The 18,017-nt window shown below is 48.9% G+C and overlaps 7 protein-coding genes across 7 annotated transcripts; 3 read left to right on the top strand and 4 right to left on the bottom strand.

Annotated features, from left to right (window-relative positions):
- Window positions 1-40: 40 nt before the first annotated feature.
- On the top strand, window positions 41-604 carry ATNIH1004_007499 (putative extracellular thaumatin domain protein; the record flags this gene model as incomplete). Its single annotated transcript, XM_033572122.1, has 1 exon — window positions 41-604. One exon carries the CDS (start codon window positions 41-43, stop codon window positions 602-604), a length of 564 nt encoding a protein of 187 aa, XP_033425437.1.
- Window positions 605-799: 195 nt separating this feature from the next.
- ATNIH1004_007498 (fungal specific transcription factor domain-containing protein) lies at window positions 800-1,969 on the bottom strand (the record flags this gene model as incomplete). The annotated part of the gene is made up of 1 exon (XM_033572121.1): window positions 800-1,969. One exon carries the CDS (start codon window positions 1,967-1,969, stop codon window positions 800-802), a length of 1,170 nt encoding a protein of 389 aa, XP_033425436.1.
- A 209-nt stretch (window positions 1,970-2,178) lies between these two features.
- On the bottom strand, window positions 2,179-2,808 carry ATNIH1004_007497 (Zn(II)2Cys6 transcription factor domain-containing protein; the record flags this gene model as incomplete). The annotated part of the gene is made up of 1 exon (XM_033572120.1): window positions 2,179-2,808. The coding sequence occupies one exon, from the start codon at window positions 2,806-2,808 to the stop codon at window positions 2,179-2,181; it is 630 nt and encodes a 209-aa protein (XP_033425435.1).
- A 3,232-nt stretch (window positions 2,809-6,040) lies between these two features.
- On the bottom strand, window positions 6,041-8,145 carry ATNIH1004_007496 (transient receptor potential ion channel family protein; the record flags this gene model as incomplete). Its single annotated transcript, XM_033572119.1, has 2 exons — window positions 6,041-7,713; window positions 7,782-8,145. The coding sequence occupies 2 exons, from the start codon at window positions 8,143-8,145 to the stop codon at window positions 6,041-6,043; spliced, it is 2,037 nt and encodes a 678-aa protein (XP_033425434.1).
- Window positions 8,146-8,888: 743 nt separating this feature from the next.
- On the top strand, window positions 8,889-10,173 carry ATNIH1004_007495 (uncharacterized protein; the record flags this gene model as incomplete). The annotated part of the gene is made up of 4 exons (XM_033572118.1): window positions 8,889-9,073; window positions 9,259-9,540; window positions 9,611-9,829; window positions 9,993-10,173. 4 exons carry the CDS (start codon window positions 8,889-8,891, stop codon window positions 10,171-10,173), a joined length of 867 nt encoding a protein of 288 aa, XP_033425433.1.
- A 2,022-nt stretch (window positions 10,174-12,195) lies between these two features.
- Window positions 12,196-14,028, top strand: ATNIH1004_007494 (DUF2434 domain-containing protein; the record flags this gene model as incomplete). The annotated part of the gene is made up of 3 exons (XM_033572117.1): window positions 12,196-12,323; window positions 12,397-13,002; window positions 13,062-14,028. The coding sequence occupies 3 exons, from the start codon at window positions 12,196-12,198 to the stop codon at window positions 14,026-14,028; spliced, it is 1,701 nt and encodes a 566-aa protein (XP_033425432.1).
- An 810-nt stretch (window positions 14,029-14,838) lies between these two features.
- On the bottom strand, window positions 14,839-16,188 carry ATNIH1004_007493 (camp independent regulatory protein; the record flags this gene model as incomplete). Its single annotated transcript, XM_033572116.1, has 1 exon — window positions 14,839-16,188. One exon carries the CDS (start codon window positions 16,186-16,188, stop codon window positions 14,839-14,841), a length of 1,350 nt encoding a protein of 449 aa, XP_033425431.1.
- Window positions 16,189-18,017: the final 1,829 nt, after the last annotated feature.

Here is an 18,017-nt window from a genome sequence, read left to right as displayed (position 1 = left end):
ATATACAATCATTATATATACAATCCTTATATATACAAAAATGTTCTTCCTTCCTGTCTTCCTCGCGGCCGCCACCGTCTCCACGGCCCTCCCCTACAACAACTCGGTGATCTCTCGGCGTGACTCCAACTCGTCCGCCCCTACCACCACCCCTGGCGGCGGCGCCTCTGGAGGTGTCAACATTCTCAACAACATGGACTCCACCGTCTACGCGTGGTCTGTTTCTGATAGAGTCAGTAACATGCACACCCTCTCTGCGGGCGGTGGGTCCTACACGGAGAACTGGCAATCCAACAGCAACGGCGGCGGCATCTCCATCAAACTCTCCACGTCGCCCGATCAGTCCGATGTGCTGCAGTTCGAGTATACCCAGTCCGGAGACAAGATTTTCTGGGACATGAGTAATATCGACCTGGGTTCGGGGTCGGAGTTTACCAAGCATGGCTTCTCCGTGCAGCCGAGTTACGTTGATGTCGATTGCCCTACTGTTAGTTGTGCTGCGGGCGATTCGCAGTGTGCGCAGGTGTACCTGCAGCCGACGGATGATCATGCGACTCATGGGTGTCCTATTGATACTTCTTTTACTTTGAAGATTGGGGCGTAGATTTTCTTTCTCCCTCTGTCTTTTTTTTTCTTTCTTTCTTTCGTTGATTGGATTTTGATTGTTGGGTTTTTTATACCTGTCTTAGGACTCCGGAGTACATGGTAGATGGATGGATATGGTATATAGTATATGATATGGTTACCGAATGATATGGTTATCGAATGATAGAGCAAGAAGTACTTTACATATTATACACTATGTAATCAAAAAGTCCATGTTCATCGACTGGATAATCTTCTCCCAATCCCAACTCTCCTCCATCTTCTGATCCATCACCTCCCACACCTTCTCCACCACCGTAAGCGCCGGTTCGATATTCCGCAGATTCGAGTACGCTTTCAACGACTCAAACCCACCCTGGATGCGCTCCCGCTGTCGCGTCTCAAACGCTGAACATCCCAGCAGGAATAGCGGCATCAGCACGATGCTGTATGCCCCCGCATCTTGCGGCAGCTGGTCCAGATACGCCAGCCCGTCATCCACCACCTGCGCGATCTTCTCGCTCGGCCGCGACGGCCGGATTGTCCTGTACAGATACACCCACGTCGACTGCCGGTACAGCTGTGCCAGCGCCCAGTTCGGCGTGTTGGCCGCGTGCGACGTCTCCCACGCCCGGATCGCCGAGTCGATCGACACCGCCTCGCTCAGGATCTGGTAGTCCACTGCCGGCTCGTGCCCTTCGTTGTGTCGCTTTCGGATCCTGTCTCGCAGCCGCGTCACCTCCGAGATGTAGTTGAACAGTCCGTCAAACACTCCCAGGAACATCCCCGCCTGCGCGTGCGGCACAAAATCCGGCAACCGCAGCTCACCGTTGAGATGCGCTGGCCGTCGGTCCAGTGATGTGATCGAGTTGGACACATCGTGGTACTGGAAGAACTCCACAATGAACTGCCGGAATTTCTCGTTCCGCGGCTTCTGTGTCACCAGTAGATACCGTGCGGCATCCATGTGAGGCCGGTACTCGCCGTTCGTCTCCCCCTCGCAGATCGTGTTGAGGCTCAGCGCAATCGTCGACGCGATAATGGGGTCCTCCACCAGTAGCTCCGGCTCCTCTGAACCCTGTGACGAGGCCTTGATGTTATTCTTCAGGTCTCGGATCGCCCGGTGGAAGTGGTGATATTTGCGCTCGATGACCTTGGGCTCCGGGTTCATGCCGGACAAATGGGACCCCGACAGGCACATGAGCGAATGCATTAAACCACGATGTTGCGTCGCCATGGGAAGGAGGATCTCTTTGAAAGGGTTGGAGTCGTCGTTGATGAGCGTCAACACGCGACTAAAGCCGTATACAAAATGATCCAGAAACCGTCGGTCGATATCGCTTTCGATTCCGTCGATCAAGAAGGGGAGGGTGCGAGTGATCATGCATTGGGACCGGGCGGCTGGACAATCTTAGAATAAAGACCAAATAAAGCAAAGATAAAAATACCATCTTCCATTTTCTGCTTCCCACTTTTCCAAATCTCTTTCGGAGGATATCCTTCACACACAACGGCATTCTTCTGGCAGTTCAAACACCTGGATAAAACAGTTAATCTCAGCGACCGCGGCACGGTTCGGAGACTAGGAGGGCATTACGATGGCTTGGTCTCGTCACATTTCTTCTTCCGTCGTCGACAGGTGATGCAACCGGTCTTGGAGCGACCTTTGGTGATTTTGACCTGTCCTCCGGGGATGGGCAGGGGGTGTTTGCGCGGTCGTCCACGTTTCCGCGGAACGGTGACGGGAGTAGCCGTGGAATCCAGATGGGTTGAGTCTGCATTGACCATCGGAGGCTCCACTCCCAAAGGTTTGATGCTCTGCAGGTCGTCGACCTCCTCGACCTCCTCGACCTTGGGCGTCACCTCGCCCATCGACAGGGGCGAATCCTGGGCTGTGGCCAAGCTGAACTGGAAGGTTTTTGTCGAGGCGACGCCGAGCGGATGAGCGACATCGTGGATCTTGACCTCGACCTCTGCGGTGGGTGAACTGTCGGCGAGGCCATCCCCATCCCAAGATTCGAGCGATTCGGTCGAGATGTCATCGGTACTAATACTGGCACGATGGGAGACGGAGGAGTCGTCCATCAACGAGTAATCGGTGAAAGCGGAGATTTCCGAGATACTTTCGGAATGGGTGGAGCTGGAGGGGATGACATGTTGGCGATGACGAAGGTCGTTGAGATTGGAGGAAGAAGGATGAACCAAGGCGGAGCTATTCTGCATGGACAACATTTACCATATGGACCTCTCTCGAGAGATGAGAGAGGGGAGAATAAGAGAGTTTTCTTAAAAAAAAGAAAAAGTAAAAACGACGGATGAGAGACAGCCGCCGAAAGGTCAGGAGGATCAAAAAGGATGAGGAAAATGATGAGAAAAAAAAGAGGGGCAACGACGGGAGGATTGGGAGGAGTTAATTAATTCAAGCCGAAAGAGAGAGAGAGACACACAGAGAGAGAGGAGGGAGAGGGGAGGGAGGGGAGGGGAATAGAGACGAAGTACAAATGTCCCTGAGTGGGGAGCCAGCAACCTTACGGAGTACCTAGTTTGTTAATAAATTATATATAAAATAAAATAAAAAATTAACAGGTTTTGGTACAGTCAGGTTTGCAGAAAAGATGGCGACAAAGAGGGCTTAAGAAGAGATTTCCTCTTCATCAACATCGTATTAAATCCAGCCATGGAGAAATGAATTGGGACGAGGCAAACCTTTTGATCGACTGGACCGGAAGTCACTCGACTCGACCGGAATGAAGGCGACTAATTGAGGAGCATCATGGCGTCCGTTTTGGGAGGATTTTGGTTGATTTAGATTTGGTTTCCTGCACCTGAGAACTTTAATGGATACACATGCAAGTACAAGTACAGACAAGAGGTACAAGTAAGTACAAGTACAAGAACATCAGATCAGCAGATGACGAGGCGGATGATCCTTTTCTCAGTTGGGTGTTACCAAGCAGGTATTGACTTTCCGTACCGTCATTACTAAATTACCTCCAAGTCCATCGCATCTAGACTGGTAGGGACGACCAGGGTAGCTGCCCAAATCGGTAGGTCCCTCGAGCATTAATCACCCGAATGGTCATTAGTTACTGAAGCCGGAGGAAAACCAAATCCTAAAATTTAAAAATACGAATGGAAAATCCATCTCAAAGTGATGACTTGCATATCCACCAAGGATGACACGGCTCCCACTCAGCTGGACGCCACCCACTCCCTCCCCACGCTACGGAGTACCACTGGTCCATCGAGCAGTGACACCGCAGCCCACTTTCTCATGGAGGAAATGATGGGAATGGATAGGAGCTCCCTACATTTATCCTCTTAGTCTCCTACTTAGTGACTGGTTCGAAGAATTCGCATACCCAAGATCGAACATCCCAGTCATGTCCTGACAGGTAGGAAGAGGAAAAAAATCACTCATACTGATGACAATCTGGGGAAGTGGGCCAGATCGTTCAGCACGGACATTCATTTTTATTACGGAGTATATTCTGATTGATTATAGTATTAAACCCTCGTATCCCTTTATCTTTTATTCCATGTTTTATCCTTCCTTCCTTGGTTTCTCAACCGTACCAAGTACTCCGTATTGTATCAAAAATCCTCGTAGTCTTCCATACCCCTCATTGGCCCAATATCTCCGAGTGCTTGGACCTCATCCTGACCTCGAAACCGGTTGGAATGGAGAGCAAAGCACTCCGTCTCACCAGACAGGAGGCTTGGTGGAAAGTTAGTTCCATTTTTCTTTTTCTTTTTCTTTTTCTTTTTTTTTTTTGTCTTTATTTTTTCGGCTGGTTCGAGTCCAAGATTAAGCTTGATGATCATGTCTGGGGTGAAAAGGTCTACTAAGCGATCGAGAGAATGTTGGTGTCAGATGAACACGGCTTACCAAGCGGGGAAATCCGGTTACTCAACTTCAAACATTCCTGGCCTCAACTTCTGAGCCATGTCAGGAACTAATGCTCTGTATCTCTTTTATGGGATAAGCTAGAGGTTATACTCATATTGATAAGTAGAGATCTAGATAAAAATACGGACTAGAGTTAGAGACTAGACAAGATTATAAAGCGCTTCGTAGGTCCTACCCAAAACTAGCCATGTTAATGGTCAGACAAGCAATATAAATGCCTTTATAATCTCTACGCAATAATATAGCCGATAGAATGCTACTACTGTGCGTCTGATCTAAACAGTAGATATCAGACATCTGGATAGACCCATGGATGACAAGTGGACCCGGGAGGGTACTCCCGTCCATTGTTCGGTGGAGCCATAATATCCAGCGTTCCATCTAACACTCGCAAGAATCAAGGAATTCACTTGGAGACTGATGAAGCACGGTTTGCTACACTTATAGCCCGCAAGCACAGAATTTCGGTCCTGTGGCGGTGTTAAACTATCTCCTTGCGTGGTACCTACTTGGATGAACTCTAAGCTTGGATATATATAGTTGTTATTGCTATCTAGACTGTATGGTAAGATATATCAAGGGTACTTCGTACTGTAATACAACGATACTACTTGGCCTCGTGCCCAAGGAAAGTAACCCGAGAACGGACCTATCGAAAGCGAATCCGATGGTGTGATGCACGGGCAGGGATGGGGTTTATTACTATTGTTTCCATTCTGGGAAGTTCTTTAGATTGCTACAGTGACATTTACCCCAGACACTATCCATTCATGCTATGTCTATAGTATGCTTTAATTACTGTATGTACTCTGTGCTTTGCATTATTATTATTCTAGATATAAGTTGACTTGTATTGTATGTACTCAGAGAAATGCGGGGTAAATTTAAAGTTCAACTGCATTGTCCATTTGCTCCCTCATTCCTTACCATTCCATTCCATTGATCACGCTGTCTTCGGTAGCCTACATACCCATCTATCCAGACTAGGGAATAATAGACATGCCACCACTAAATACCATGACTAATGGATTGTCGATCTGCCGACCAGTCGTCTCACTAATGAACGCCGAGCGACAGAGGCAGGATCTGTGTACTCCGTACAAAATACTAAAGGTACACAACAAACGACATCCCCAGTACGACTCGTCACACCCGTAGTCCAATCAGTGACGACTGAGAGCCCTCATCAGAAGATTGGCCGGACCAACTCTGGAAACTGCTGTGTAGGAACCTAAAGATGCCTAACTAACTTCCTCTCCTTGCTCGGTGGTTGCTAGGGATCGAGAGAGAATCTCTTGGGCAGCAAGACTACAAAAGTACCGCATCTTCTTGAGAGATTTGTCCTGTCTCCAAAGATGGCTGGGTGCTGTCAAAGCGTAGACAAGGTACTCCGTACTACCTGGTATTTATACAATACTGCATTATGAATAAGAAAGGTAGATTAAACCGCCTATCAACAACCCTTCTACTAGGGAAGAACCCATGCAATTCCGATAATTAATGGACAAGTACAGAGTAAGGAGCACGTCGTACCCCATATTGTCATCAATGCTGATCCTGGGGAAACACCACGGAAAGATCCACCGGTGTAAGGGAGCGTCGTTCATGCAGCGTGACGTCTCCACTCGATTCTTCCCCATGGAGGCGGCTTCGACTGTTTGTCTTCCCATTAGAGACTAGCGGTTCCTCGCAGAAGGGCTGACTCGGTTTGGATAATGAACCCGCAACATCACCGCGAGCCGTGGCGCCAAGCGCACTGAGCTCGGCCGTCACCAGCTGACTCTGCGATCGAACAAAAGAGTCCCGGTCGTCCTGCATTGGTTGGTACCGAGTATCGGGATTCTTCGACAGGATTGCATAGAGAGAATCAATCAAGATCAAGATCAAAAGAATCAAGACAAACGCCGTGTTAAACACGAAGAAAACGACTCCCATCACCCCGGTCACAAGGCCGGGCTGGTTGAACACGTCGGCGAAAAAGAGGAGGAAAATGGTGTTGACAAAATTGAGGGCGGTAATCGAGATATTGTAAATGTTGGTCTTCTTGTTCATCCAGGGCCGACAGATACTGACTGCGATCAGCATGGAGGTCTGAACAATAAGCAGAGCCACTGTCTGGACCACGGGCGCCTCCTGGCTCAGCCCGATGAAGCTTGCGCGGAGGATCGTATAGGCCAGTGAAGGGACAATAAAGTAGTATGCCGTGGCCTTATAGTGCACGTATAGAAACCCCCATCGGTTCAGAAATGAGGCGTTGGAGTAGAGAAGATATGCCGGGTTTTGGTGGGAGGCCAACGACTGCCTTGCCAGAGCGATGACTCTATAAGCTGCAAAGCCTACGGTCAAGCTCATTCCCAGGAGCACCATCACGGCAAGGAGGATTTCAGCTGCAGAGTCATGCTGGGTAAACTCCCACAGGCAAAGGATCAGCATCTGGGGAAATCCAATCAGAATCAACCGAAACATGATGCCCTTCGCCACCAGGTTCCATCTATCTCGCAAGTCCTTGAGAGTATGTCGCCCCTCGGATCGAGCACGGATATCGCAAACCGCCTTGAAAACCGCCACTAAAAGCATCATGATAGCGACAAAGATGATAAAGAAGATCAAGCCGGTCAGAAATATATTGCTCACTTCAATCCCAGCTCTAAATCCTACTCGCTGGATTCCACGGGCAACAATGGCGCCACCATTGCTGACTGGTTTCTGTCCAACCCTTTTCAGTAGCTCTGATGCACGCTCGAGAGCCTCAGATGATCGCTTTCTCATCACATGCACCGAGGTGACGGTTAGGTTGGACAGGATCGTTGACGGAGTTCCCCCTGTCGAACGCTGGTACCAAGTGCACAGCCTTTCCAGGAAACCAATGTGAATAATTCCCATGCTCCACTGGAAGTTCTGGGTCCAGGACTGCACAATTGGCGGCATATGGACGGAGGCCATCCCGAACATTGCCTGAGATTGCATGAAGCCGAAGAGGGAGACGACGTTGGCCGTAATGTGCGTGGCGGTCTTGGAGTGCCCCAGACTAGAAGTGATGGCAGAAGCAGCCAGACCTAGCCCCGAAATAATGGCCGTTGTCCATCCTACTCCTGACTGATAGACCGATTTCCCATTGGAGAGAGCCGCCTCGATACAGGTGATGGGCTGGCTGGTTTCTGTGGAGTTGATATACACTCGGACTGAGGCGTCGAGATCGGGGACGGTATATGCAATCCCTGGGTATTGCGAGCGCATCTGTTAGGCTGTATCTTCTCTCTTCTGTTAGGGAATGCTTGGTGCTTACGAGGGATTTGCGCAACCACATCATCTGAGATCTTGATATTGGTTCTCATCATCGGAAGTGGTCCTGGTTTAACCGGACACAGGCCATCGAGGTTCATTTCACATGGATCCAATGTCTTCCGCAGAGCAGTATACCCATATACTGTCAGAATAAGGTCTGCAGATACGAGCCCCGCGATCTTCGACGAGCCGTCTAAACTTAGGGCCATGGACCGGTTATGAGGCGTAAAGACGACATTGAAGTGTGCGGCGGTTAAGCTCAAGCTGTCCGAGCAGAGGTTGAGTGCCCTGGACTCGATAAGCTCGAGGGAAAGTGCTGGGGAAAGAAAGACAGCTATTAAGCCTGAGAAGAGGTGAAGGCGCATATTTAATAAACGCGGTAGATATGCGTGCCGCTGGAAGTCAATTCAAGGTTATGTCTAGGGACGGCTTGAGATAATATTAATGAGTGCATCAAAAGTGTAGGCTCACACCACAAGAACGGGAGATGTCTAGGAATCTTTCGTTGGGTAGACGAAAGAACTGGAAAGGAGTGAATGAAGAAGTCGAGAGGGAGAAGACAAACATTTGACTGACGTAGCATCTGTGTGACTGCCGGTCCATTCGCTCGAAGGAATCGTTGCTTCTTTTAAATTGAACTAAATCCAGTGGATTAAACGGAAGTAACTGGAATAATGTATTCATGATGATTAGATATGTCTGTAAGGCCAGTCTTGTGACCCAGAAAGTAGAGGTTGGGATAGTGATCTATACTGTTCTATACTTCTTACACTTTTAAGAGAGGTGAGAAAGGTAGGAATCTAGAACAATATTCCATGGTCAGACCATTTCCTCAACTATAAACCTGGAATCTCTTCTCTTCTATACGCATCTCAGGCATCCAAGAGATCTCCAATGCAAGGCGTCGAGATTATGTAAAGCTTCCCCCTTCGTCCTTCAGAACTTCTGTATTTCAATGCAGTCCGGGACGCTTGCGCAGGTGCCACGTAGGCAGAGTCGGTTTATCTCATCATGAACGGTACGATATGAGGTCCAAGTCTCCCGCATTTCAACATATCCTCATTGATATACACCTTTGGTATAGGAACACTCTACTTGTTAATCCAGTATGAACCTCTCCGTTGCACCCCCCGGGACATTCGAAGCCTGCAAGATTCGACAAGCCGAAGCCATTCAATTGGAGTATTTACGGCTCTTTGAAGACGTGACCGAGTATGAGCCCCCTACGAAGTGGTTGGATGGCTGCTCGCCTGCGCATCCGCATTCGATGACACCGAACGAGTTCAGCTCTGGGTGAAGGCTGTCAAGAATCCGGTCCTGCTCTATGTGCTGGAAGGATGCTGGATTCTTTGAGAGAGAGCCAAGAATAAATCCCTTTTGTCCTCGACGACGCAGCAAGGTATCCTTTGGAGGGCAGCAATCTCGGTCCACAAGTATGGTTGTATCTACCTAGCCAATCGCCTCCGAATGCTGTGAAGTACTCCTCCCACCGTGCAACCTAACCCAGACCTCTTCGACGACATCGACAGGTTCCTTTCCACCGATGGAAACGCCATTCGCGCCTTGAACTACAGGGTGCATCGGCTCGTCAACAGAGGGCCAAGCTCATCCCCCCGACCGCGATATCTGCCATCGACATCAATCACGTCGCGGGTCCGGATGCACGATTTCGACGGCGAGAGTATCCGTTTGCTAGACCATGTGTCTGCAGTTTGGGATCTCCGCGACGTAGGCCATCTCACTGGCGCCCGTAAGCCCGGGTATATATGGCCCCAAGCATTTCTCGCATCTAATTCCACTGCCCCTAAATATCACCGCACAGATCTGCAGCCCCAAAACGGACACCACGAATCCGGCTCCGCTGTATTCGGATGGAGTCGTCTTCGGCGAGCCTCTCCCGGTCATCTATACCCCTGAGCCCAAGGCGTCGAGCGTGGACGAAAGACCCGCACATATACCTCCCTTTCGGAGACATTGGCAGACCACATCAGTGGCCATTTCACGGGCAGATGCGCTCTTCGGCATCAGACCACGGGTCTCATGCTGCAAGTGAAGCAACCTCTTAAGGTTGTGGAGCTGGCGGTTTTAGTGCAGAACGTGACGTACTAATTGCCTGCGACCGAGATCGAACAGCACGTATTGACCTGAGGGGCCCCTGTTGGACACTGTCAGGACGAATTAGACGGGTTGGCTGCATCTGACAAGGTGCGAGTTCTTGCTCGCTGTCGGAAGTGGCTGTACTTCGAAGTGAGGAACACGGTCATGCCCACAAACTGGCGTATCAGAAAGTGGCCGAGCAGATGCTGGCCAGAGACACCCCCAGCGAGAATGATCGTGTTCCCCTGCAAGCCATCCTGGCGCATATTCGCTACGAGGGATGGCAGTGTCAGTGAGATGTGAATCCGTGGCCTCCTGCTTAGGTAACTAAGACTAGATGACGTTACGTCATCAGACACCAAGTGGCCTTTTTTTGCCAAGAGAAGGTCAACCAGTCCCCTGACGGACAAATTCAAATTACCACCAGAACTTCATTATACTATACATTATTCTACATTCTTGGGCATTTTAGCTAATTATGGCCTGTTTGGTCACAGATGCCGCACTCTGGTTTCCTTTCTGTTACTGAGATACTGGATGCTGTACTAACTCTACTGGTTAAGATCCTGAATTCTTTGTAGACCCTTTCTACCTCTTAGGCTTCTTCCGTGCTGTTTAAATTTGCAAGGTGCTTTTCTTTTCTTCTTCTACTTCTCATCTGTACGAAGGCTCTTAAGTTCATGGCGTAGTGAAAGAGCATTCTGCATTGTAATCTCTGCACCTTTAATAAATTTATCCACCGTCTGGCTACCAACAGATGGTGATATATTATCTTGGTTTCGAAGTTATTAGATTTGCTTCTTTTGCTGCTCAAGTTGCGAGATATCTGCAGGTGTCTCCCCGAGCTAAATGACTGGTTGCTGTGTGCTGTAGATGGTGGTGTTGGTGTTGTTAGTTTAAAGAAGCTTTAAAAGTACTCTGGATTCGAAAGAATTTGCAGTATTTGAAGATGATAAAGCACATTGATAAGTGGTAGAATAGAGAGATAAGAAGTTACCTTTAGTAATTAAGTAAACTCTTTTTTTCAGTCATCCCTGCAGTCTTTTGGCTATAGTAGTGCCTTATTGGGCTAAAGCAGCTCACATCTAATGGCTGTAGGATATGTAACAAATGTAGAGGTATATATATAAAGGAATAATCATCCTTTCTATACAGAATTTATCAAACTCTGCAGCGGCATGGCTTGCGTGGTTATCTAGAACTAACATTTTATATGCTAGCTAATAGTTCTTAAAGCTGTATAACTCTTTAACTCTGAAAGACCTCCTACAGCTAGTTAAATCTAAGTATATTATTTATTCAGCCATTCTCACTCAGACTAATCTGTTAAGTATGTGGGATTAGAGAATACTAATGAGATTAGTGCTTTTTTACTACAAGAATAATCTGCACAGGCAAAGCCCATCCAGTAGAATTAACACATATAATTGTAGTCACCCACTTCCGATTTCCAGGCTGCAGAGCCTTTGCATAGCTATCTCGGTTTTAGAGCTACAGATTACCTTTACAGGAGAAGCAACACCCATTTAGAAGCCAGTCTTGTCTATATTATAAATATCTTCTTCCAAGACCCCATACTTCAGCCGTGTATTATTAAAGAGCTTAAATCATTATTGTATAAATTCTGGATCTTCACATTTTGCGCGCTGATAATAATACTTCCGGGTATATTTAAAGAAAGCTCTAGATGGTATTTCACAAACCGGTTAACCTATTTCTGCAAGAGATATATGTATTAAAGGGGGCGAGAATTACCGTGCAGAGAAGAGTAACTCAGCTAAATACTGTACAGTTGCAATCGGTGGGGTAAACCATGTCAACTTATATCAAAGATCCAAGCTGAAAGTGTTGATTCTTCAGTATCTAATAGCTTTCTGGAGTCTACATTTGTTTCTGGACTTGTTTCTGCACGTGAGGGGACCATTTTCCCGTCTTCAAAGAGTTCGTATAGGCACGTCAAATGCTACCGCAGCTTTAGGGAGAGAATTATAATAAAAACCCATTTTATAGGCATCAAATGCTAAGAGAATTCATCTTTTATTAGAATTCCATTTGATGATATTGTGCAGAACATAAGGGATAATTGTAATGGTGGTGATGGCTGCAGAAATGGGGCCACTTGGTGGCCGATTACGACAAGTCTTATCGTCACGTTCTGCCACTTTCCCTTTTTGATCATTTCATCTATTCTCAGTCTTTTCTTGTCTTCTTCCTTTCTTTCTCTACCCTATGCCTCTTCATTATCCTTTTTTTTTAAAAAAAATCCATCCTTCTTTCTCGTTTTTTGGCCCACCCAGACTTGGTAGCCACCCTCCGTCATGGATCATGACGACCGTGGGACTGCCTCCTCGTCTCCGGTTGGGTCGAGGGGCTCTCTCCGCATCATTGACTGGGCCCTGAATACAACCTCGTCCTCCGTCATGCCTCGTCAATCTCCGGCTCTTCCGTGGGTACCGACCACTTTCTTTTTATCTCCTCTTGTCTCGCCCCCCCTGTCTTTTTCTGCTGCTCACTTCCAGCTCCGCCCGCGATGAATGCTGCGGCCTCGAGTCGGCGGCTGGTGAAGAGATGAATTCGTTGTTCATGAGAGCATTGGCGCCCTTTCAGACCGGGGCCAATGATACCGACGTGCTTATTAATCAGGTTCATTTCAATCGAACCGCTTTGAACCTCTACAACTATACGCTGTATACCAACGGCACCCTCTCCAATGGCTCGGAATGCTACTTGGCATTCGACGAGTTCAAGCCGCACTTGTTCGCAGAAAACGGCACCGTCGTCAATGGGACGTCATGCTATGCCCCCGTCAACCGCCTCGGTCAGCATGGCTCTCTGGGCCTGTTCTTTGCCTTCATGTTTTCCGTGTCCGTCTTCTTCACCCTGATCAACCTGCGTAAACATGGTCGGAGATTACTTCCCATCGACCGTCGGTGGAATATTATGGGTCGCCGGTTGAAATGGTTCTGGCTGCTGTTTGTCGCTGTCTGCGGCACCGTAAGCTGCTTTATGAGCGTCGATGTCGACCGCGGCTATCTGCAGAGTGCCGCCTTGACAATGCAGAGCGTCTTCTACACACTCATCACTCCAGGATTGATGGCGGCTGTCTGGGAGGCAGTGCGACACTGGTAAGCCCCCATGCTCTTTTCTATATATCCACCAGTAGCAGCTGACGATGCACAACCAGGGGTTCATGGCAAGAGCGGCAAATCTTTGATCGCGATCCTTATGCCTTCACCAAACCTAGCACGCGAGAAGGCCAGGAATTCACCCTCCCCATCCTCTTCTACGCTTTTGCCATTGTCAATTTTATCCTGACTGTCCCACGGTCCTGGTCGGCCATTGAGCGCCAACGGAGTGCCGAACAGCAAGAACTCGACGCTCGACCCGTCGCAACGGACGTTCGCTGGCGCACCGCGGGCTTCATGGCGCTGGGCGGCATGCTCGTCATTTGCTATAGCCTAGAACATAGCATCTACCGCTACAAGCCTCGACCAACCGGTGTCCTCAGTCAACTACTCTTCTATATCAACGAGGTCCCGTCAGAGTTCCTCGTTGTCATTGCTCTCCTCGGTGTGAGGATCGGATACTCCATCATGTCTTCGTTCGAGTGGTCGGTCTCGCCGCTCAAATCTGATGTCAATTCGGGTTGGATCTACGGCCTCGGATACGCGCCCGCCTTGCTAGTGATCATTGTCATGAACCTGTGCGGATTCAGCGAGCTGAACGAGGATCGGGCGCTGATAGCTCAACGCGACGAAATTGAGACCGCTGTCGCCAACGACGTTGGTGTTGGCCAAAGGAAGCCCTCCTGGTGGAAATCAGGACGTCTACGGACCTTCGCCCGAGAGATTACCGGGAACCGACGTCTCTCCTCGCCGGACTCCAACGATTTAGAGCACTACGTCGAGATGGGGGTCATCAAGCCACAGAGCCAGGGCAATGAGCCGCAGAAAACGGAAACCAACCCTTCTAGTCCGTTCAAGGAGGACACCCGCGTCACCACCCGCATTGCCAGCCAAACCAGCGGGACAACCAGTGCTGCCAGCGAGCCGGGCCTAACTCCCCATCGTATGGAGTATGTCATTCAGCCGGGGAACCCCCAGAATTCATCCGATGATACACTAACTGATTCCGCGGTGCCGCGGAGATGAATCTGATGGAACACAAAGGGGATATGGATATGTTATGTATGGAATGCAATAGTTTAGTAGGCTGTCTAAAATGGTGTTCAGAATATCGTTTAATATCGGCCTTTTACTTGATAGTACAGACATATCTGCTATTTACCTAAGTTTATACCGTAATACACACCCCTACTAGTCCTTGTGCAACTTAATTCAATTACCAGAGCAAATCAAGGAATGAAGGGCAAATCAACAGGTATCGATTCAGCTCAATCCCCTCCGTCCCGATCAGACCAGACCAGACCAGAGTTGAATAGAGCAGATAGATACATATAGATAGGTAAATCTAAGGAACGACCAACCGGCCGGTCCCAATGCATATTATGAACATAACAGATCAATGCAATGAATACAACCTCCGTAGTCTGGATGGCTCAAGACAATAAAAATATAAATCAAACAGATCAAGTCAGGTCCGAGCAAATCAAAAACAATCTGTAGCAGGGAAGAGAAATAAAATCACAAAAGAGCTGAAGGATACCAAACAGAACATGAACATGAACATGAACATAACCCCACCCATGCTTTACGTGATTATGCACCTCTTACAACGCCGTGCCGTGCCCGGATGAAAGACAGAGATGAAAAAAAGAGGGAAAAAATCAGTCATGAAAAAAACATCATCGAATCGAATCCGTTCGATTCGTTTATGCTGCGGGTACTTAAAAGCAAGGCACAAAAACAAAAAAAAAAAAAAAGAAAGGGAGGAGCTAATGTGCAATAGGTGGAGTGTTTGGTCGATAGGAAAGGAGAGATAGCAACTAAAAGATCTCAGCCTCAGGCTGTAAATACCCGGTCCAGCTGTCGGAGAGCTCGCATGTCCTCACCCCCGAACCCGATCTTTTCGCTGGGGATATCTCGCGGCCCTTCGGCTCTTCCAGAGCCTGAACCCGGTGTCGTAATTGCAGGTAGAGAACCACTACTAGGTGGCCCACCGTTCATCAGCGCTCCAATGCTGGGTACCGTCGTTCCGGAGCTGCTTGCTTCGGCAAGTTTGGGCGCCGAACTTGGGGGAGGAGCCTGGCTCAGGAGCCGCGGACTCCGAGTCGAAGCGACCAAGGCATTAGTGTGCACAGCCGGGTGAGCATGTATACGTGGCGACCCCCGCCGGAGATCAGCTGCCGGGCCGTACTCCGGAGGGCTCCGTGGGTGAATCTCGTGTGCTTCCGTGACCAGTCGTGGGGAACGACCTGCTACCACAGGCAGAGTCGTATGCTGTACGCCCGAGTGTGCAGCGGATGGGGGTAAAGAGGCCTCTATGTGGTGGACGGATCGATCATAATGCGCGGGTAGCCCCGGTTGAGGCGGCGGCGGTAGGCCTGCGTGTGTCTGTTGAGAGTGACCGTAGGCGACCTGGCCATTGGTTGCAGAGACAGGAGGAAGGTACGATGGGTAATGCACTGGAACGGTCGGCGGAGTGGCCAGCGGTGTAGGAGGCCATGCATATGTCTGCGTGTATGATTGAGGATGTGAAGCGACGGAGCGAGGATACGGACCCATCGGGTGAGGAGGGACCGAGTACGTCGCTCCTGCCATAGGCCCACGAGTCACCACGGGGAGGTTCTGCTGGTCGTTGACTGTGGATTCCGGATATAGACCCTTCTGCGGGCGAACGTGCCGCAAGGCAGGATCTGACGACGGTTGTTGTAGGTTAGCGGCGGAAGGGTGTGATCGGGAGTAGTAGCTAATTAGATGCAGATGCTGCCCCGTTGACGTCGTGATGCTGAAGGACTGCTTCATGAGTCCGTCGGGCTTATATCGATAGCCATCCGGGCCCTCGTCCGCACCGTCCCCTCGGTCGTCATCGCTGCCTCGCGCGCTGTCCGGGGTCTTGCCGGCCCTGGGGATAGGGGGTTGGGAGACACTAGTACCACCCCGCTTGCCTTCCATCTCACGGTAGGTGAGGAAGCTTCCCGACACTCGACTGGCACTCCACGACTTCCCATCGGTCCATCTGCGCATTCCCGCCTCTCGTTCATCCCAGACAAAGACTGAGCCAGACCGGATCAACTGGCGCTCTTTTTCGGACAGTCGTCTCTGAACCCGGGGGAGAAGGCCGATGCGACATGCTTCGAATAGGATGATAGCGTCCGCCGGGGTGCGGACATGACCGTGATACGTCTCCATCCACCTGCGATGATCCGAAAAAGTACGGGTGGGAATGGTTGGTTTGAGCGCTAAAAGTGGAGGTTTGGTGAGGGGAGAAATGTTGACGATGGGGGCAGCAGGAGAAGGGTAACAGGTGATCCTTTCCCTGCTTGCTCTGCCTTTTTGTATTTAGGATTTATGGGTTATTACTCGGGATAGGTTTCAGTTCCTTTCTATCGATTTTTTGTCGTGTTTGGAGGCTATTATTTGGATCCGTGAGGCTGAGATCCAAACGAAGGAAAAAGCGTACTGTTTCTCCCACACAGAGGATAATCAGGCCGGCTGATGGGAAAGAAAGCCCAGTCCGAGCCGATAAAACAACTCAGCAATGGGGGATAGGGTGCTGCCAGGCCGTTAATATCTTCTGTACGCCGACCTAGAGGTAGCGGGGAGGAAAGGCAGGAAGACCAGAGAGGGAGACAGAATGTAAAGGACCAGGCAGCAAGGAAGGGGAAGAAAGCAGGGAGTGGGGAGGGCTGATAGGAGAATAAAGAAAGAATGCAGGCGGAGTGAGTAAGAGCGAAAGATGGAAGAACGATACGGTATGAAGAAACTTACCAGAGAGAGATATAAGTTGGTCAGGAAAGAGAGAGAATACAGAGGAAAGTGGTAATAGTTCGGAGTAGAAACGAGAGACAGGGAGCAATTAAAGCATCAAGTAAAGACAGAGGGAGTGGGGAACGCAATCTGGACCCCACAGTGTCGTTTTTTTTTTTTTTTTTTTTTTTTTTCCTATCATTTTCCTAGTTTATTATCTAATTCTTATTGAGCGGCAATTCGTCGGCAAGGATTTTGGGTGTCGGTGATTGGATTGCCTGCTTTTGTTTCTTTTAACTTTGTCCTTTTTTGTCCTTTTTTCATTTTCATTTTCTTTTATTATTATTTCTTTTATATCTGGTGTCATCTGAGTGGCTACGAATCAACGGAAAACCCCCGATCTAGACAAAGAAAATCCCCCAAGAAACTCCCCTCCGGAGAAGTACCTTAGAAGAATCATCATCATAATATGGCTTGGATGGCGTTTGGTCATGCCGAGGAAAAAAATAAAAAAATAAAAAACCACGAGCCTTGGTTAGTATCTGGACAATAGCACCGCACAAAATTTAATCAGAACAATTAGAACTTTGTTTTTAACCTTTTCTTTTTCGTTGTCGTTCATCCATGGTACCGGGGAAGCTGGATGATTGGGTCGTGGAACTTTGGAAGGCGACGTCTTGTCCATTTGATTCATTTAACCCAGAAATGATGAGTCTGTATCAAATCGTACCACCGTTCGGTTGATCCCTGGCCAAAAGAGCTGGTCGATCAACGACCAAAAATGAAAAAGAAAGTTGGCTGGTGGAGACGTCCTAACTAAGCTTGATGAGATGCTGCCCATGGTCTGGTCAGGTCAGGTCAGGAAGGTATGAACGGAGGTGTAAGAATGGAGGGGGAGTGCTCTCCTACCTGCTATGGAGTAGAGCCGGACAGGTCCTGCGCGAGAATGATTCAATAATGTTACCCAGTTCGTGCGAACTAGGATGATTTATTTATAATTGTATTCAAGTTGTATTTCACGGAAGTAACTTCTCTAATCTCTACAAAGTAACTATGTTGGAATATTATGTACGATTTTAGTGTACATCCTTCTAAATAAGGCCAAAGGATTCCTCCGCCCACATCGTTGGGTAGTGCTTACTGCCACAGGGCTACGTACGGGACGCTCATTCCTGATGAACTGGATAAAGTCAATCAGACACACGGGGTAGACGAGGTATATTCTGAAGTATTCTTGGCTACAGTGGGAACGGTAAAATCTGACAAATGAA

Source organism: Aspergillus tanneri, assembly GCF_003426965.1.
Source record: "Aspergillus tanneri strain NIH1004 chromosome Unknown AapTan_7_pilon_pilon_pilon, whole genome shotgun sequence".
Lineage (NCBI taxonomy): Eukaryota > Fungi > Ascomycota > Eurotiomycetes > Eurotiales > Aspergillaceae > Aspergillus > Aspergillus tanneri.
Note: the sequence above shows the minus strand (reverse complement) of the source record. Positions and strands in the feature narration are given on the sequence as shown.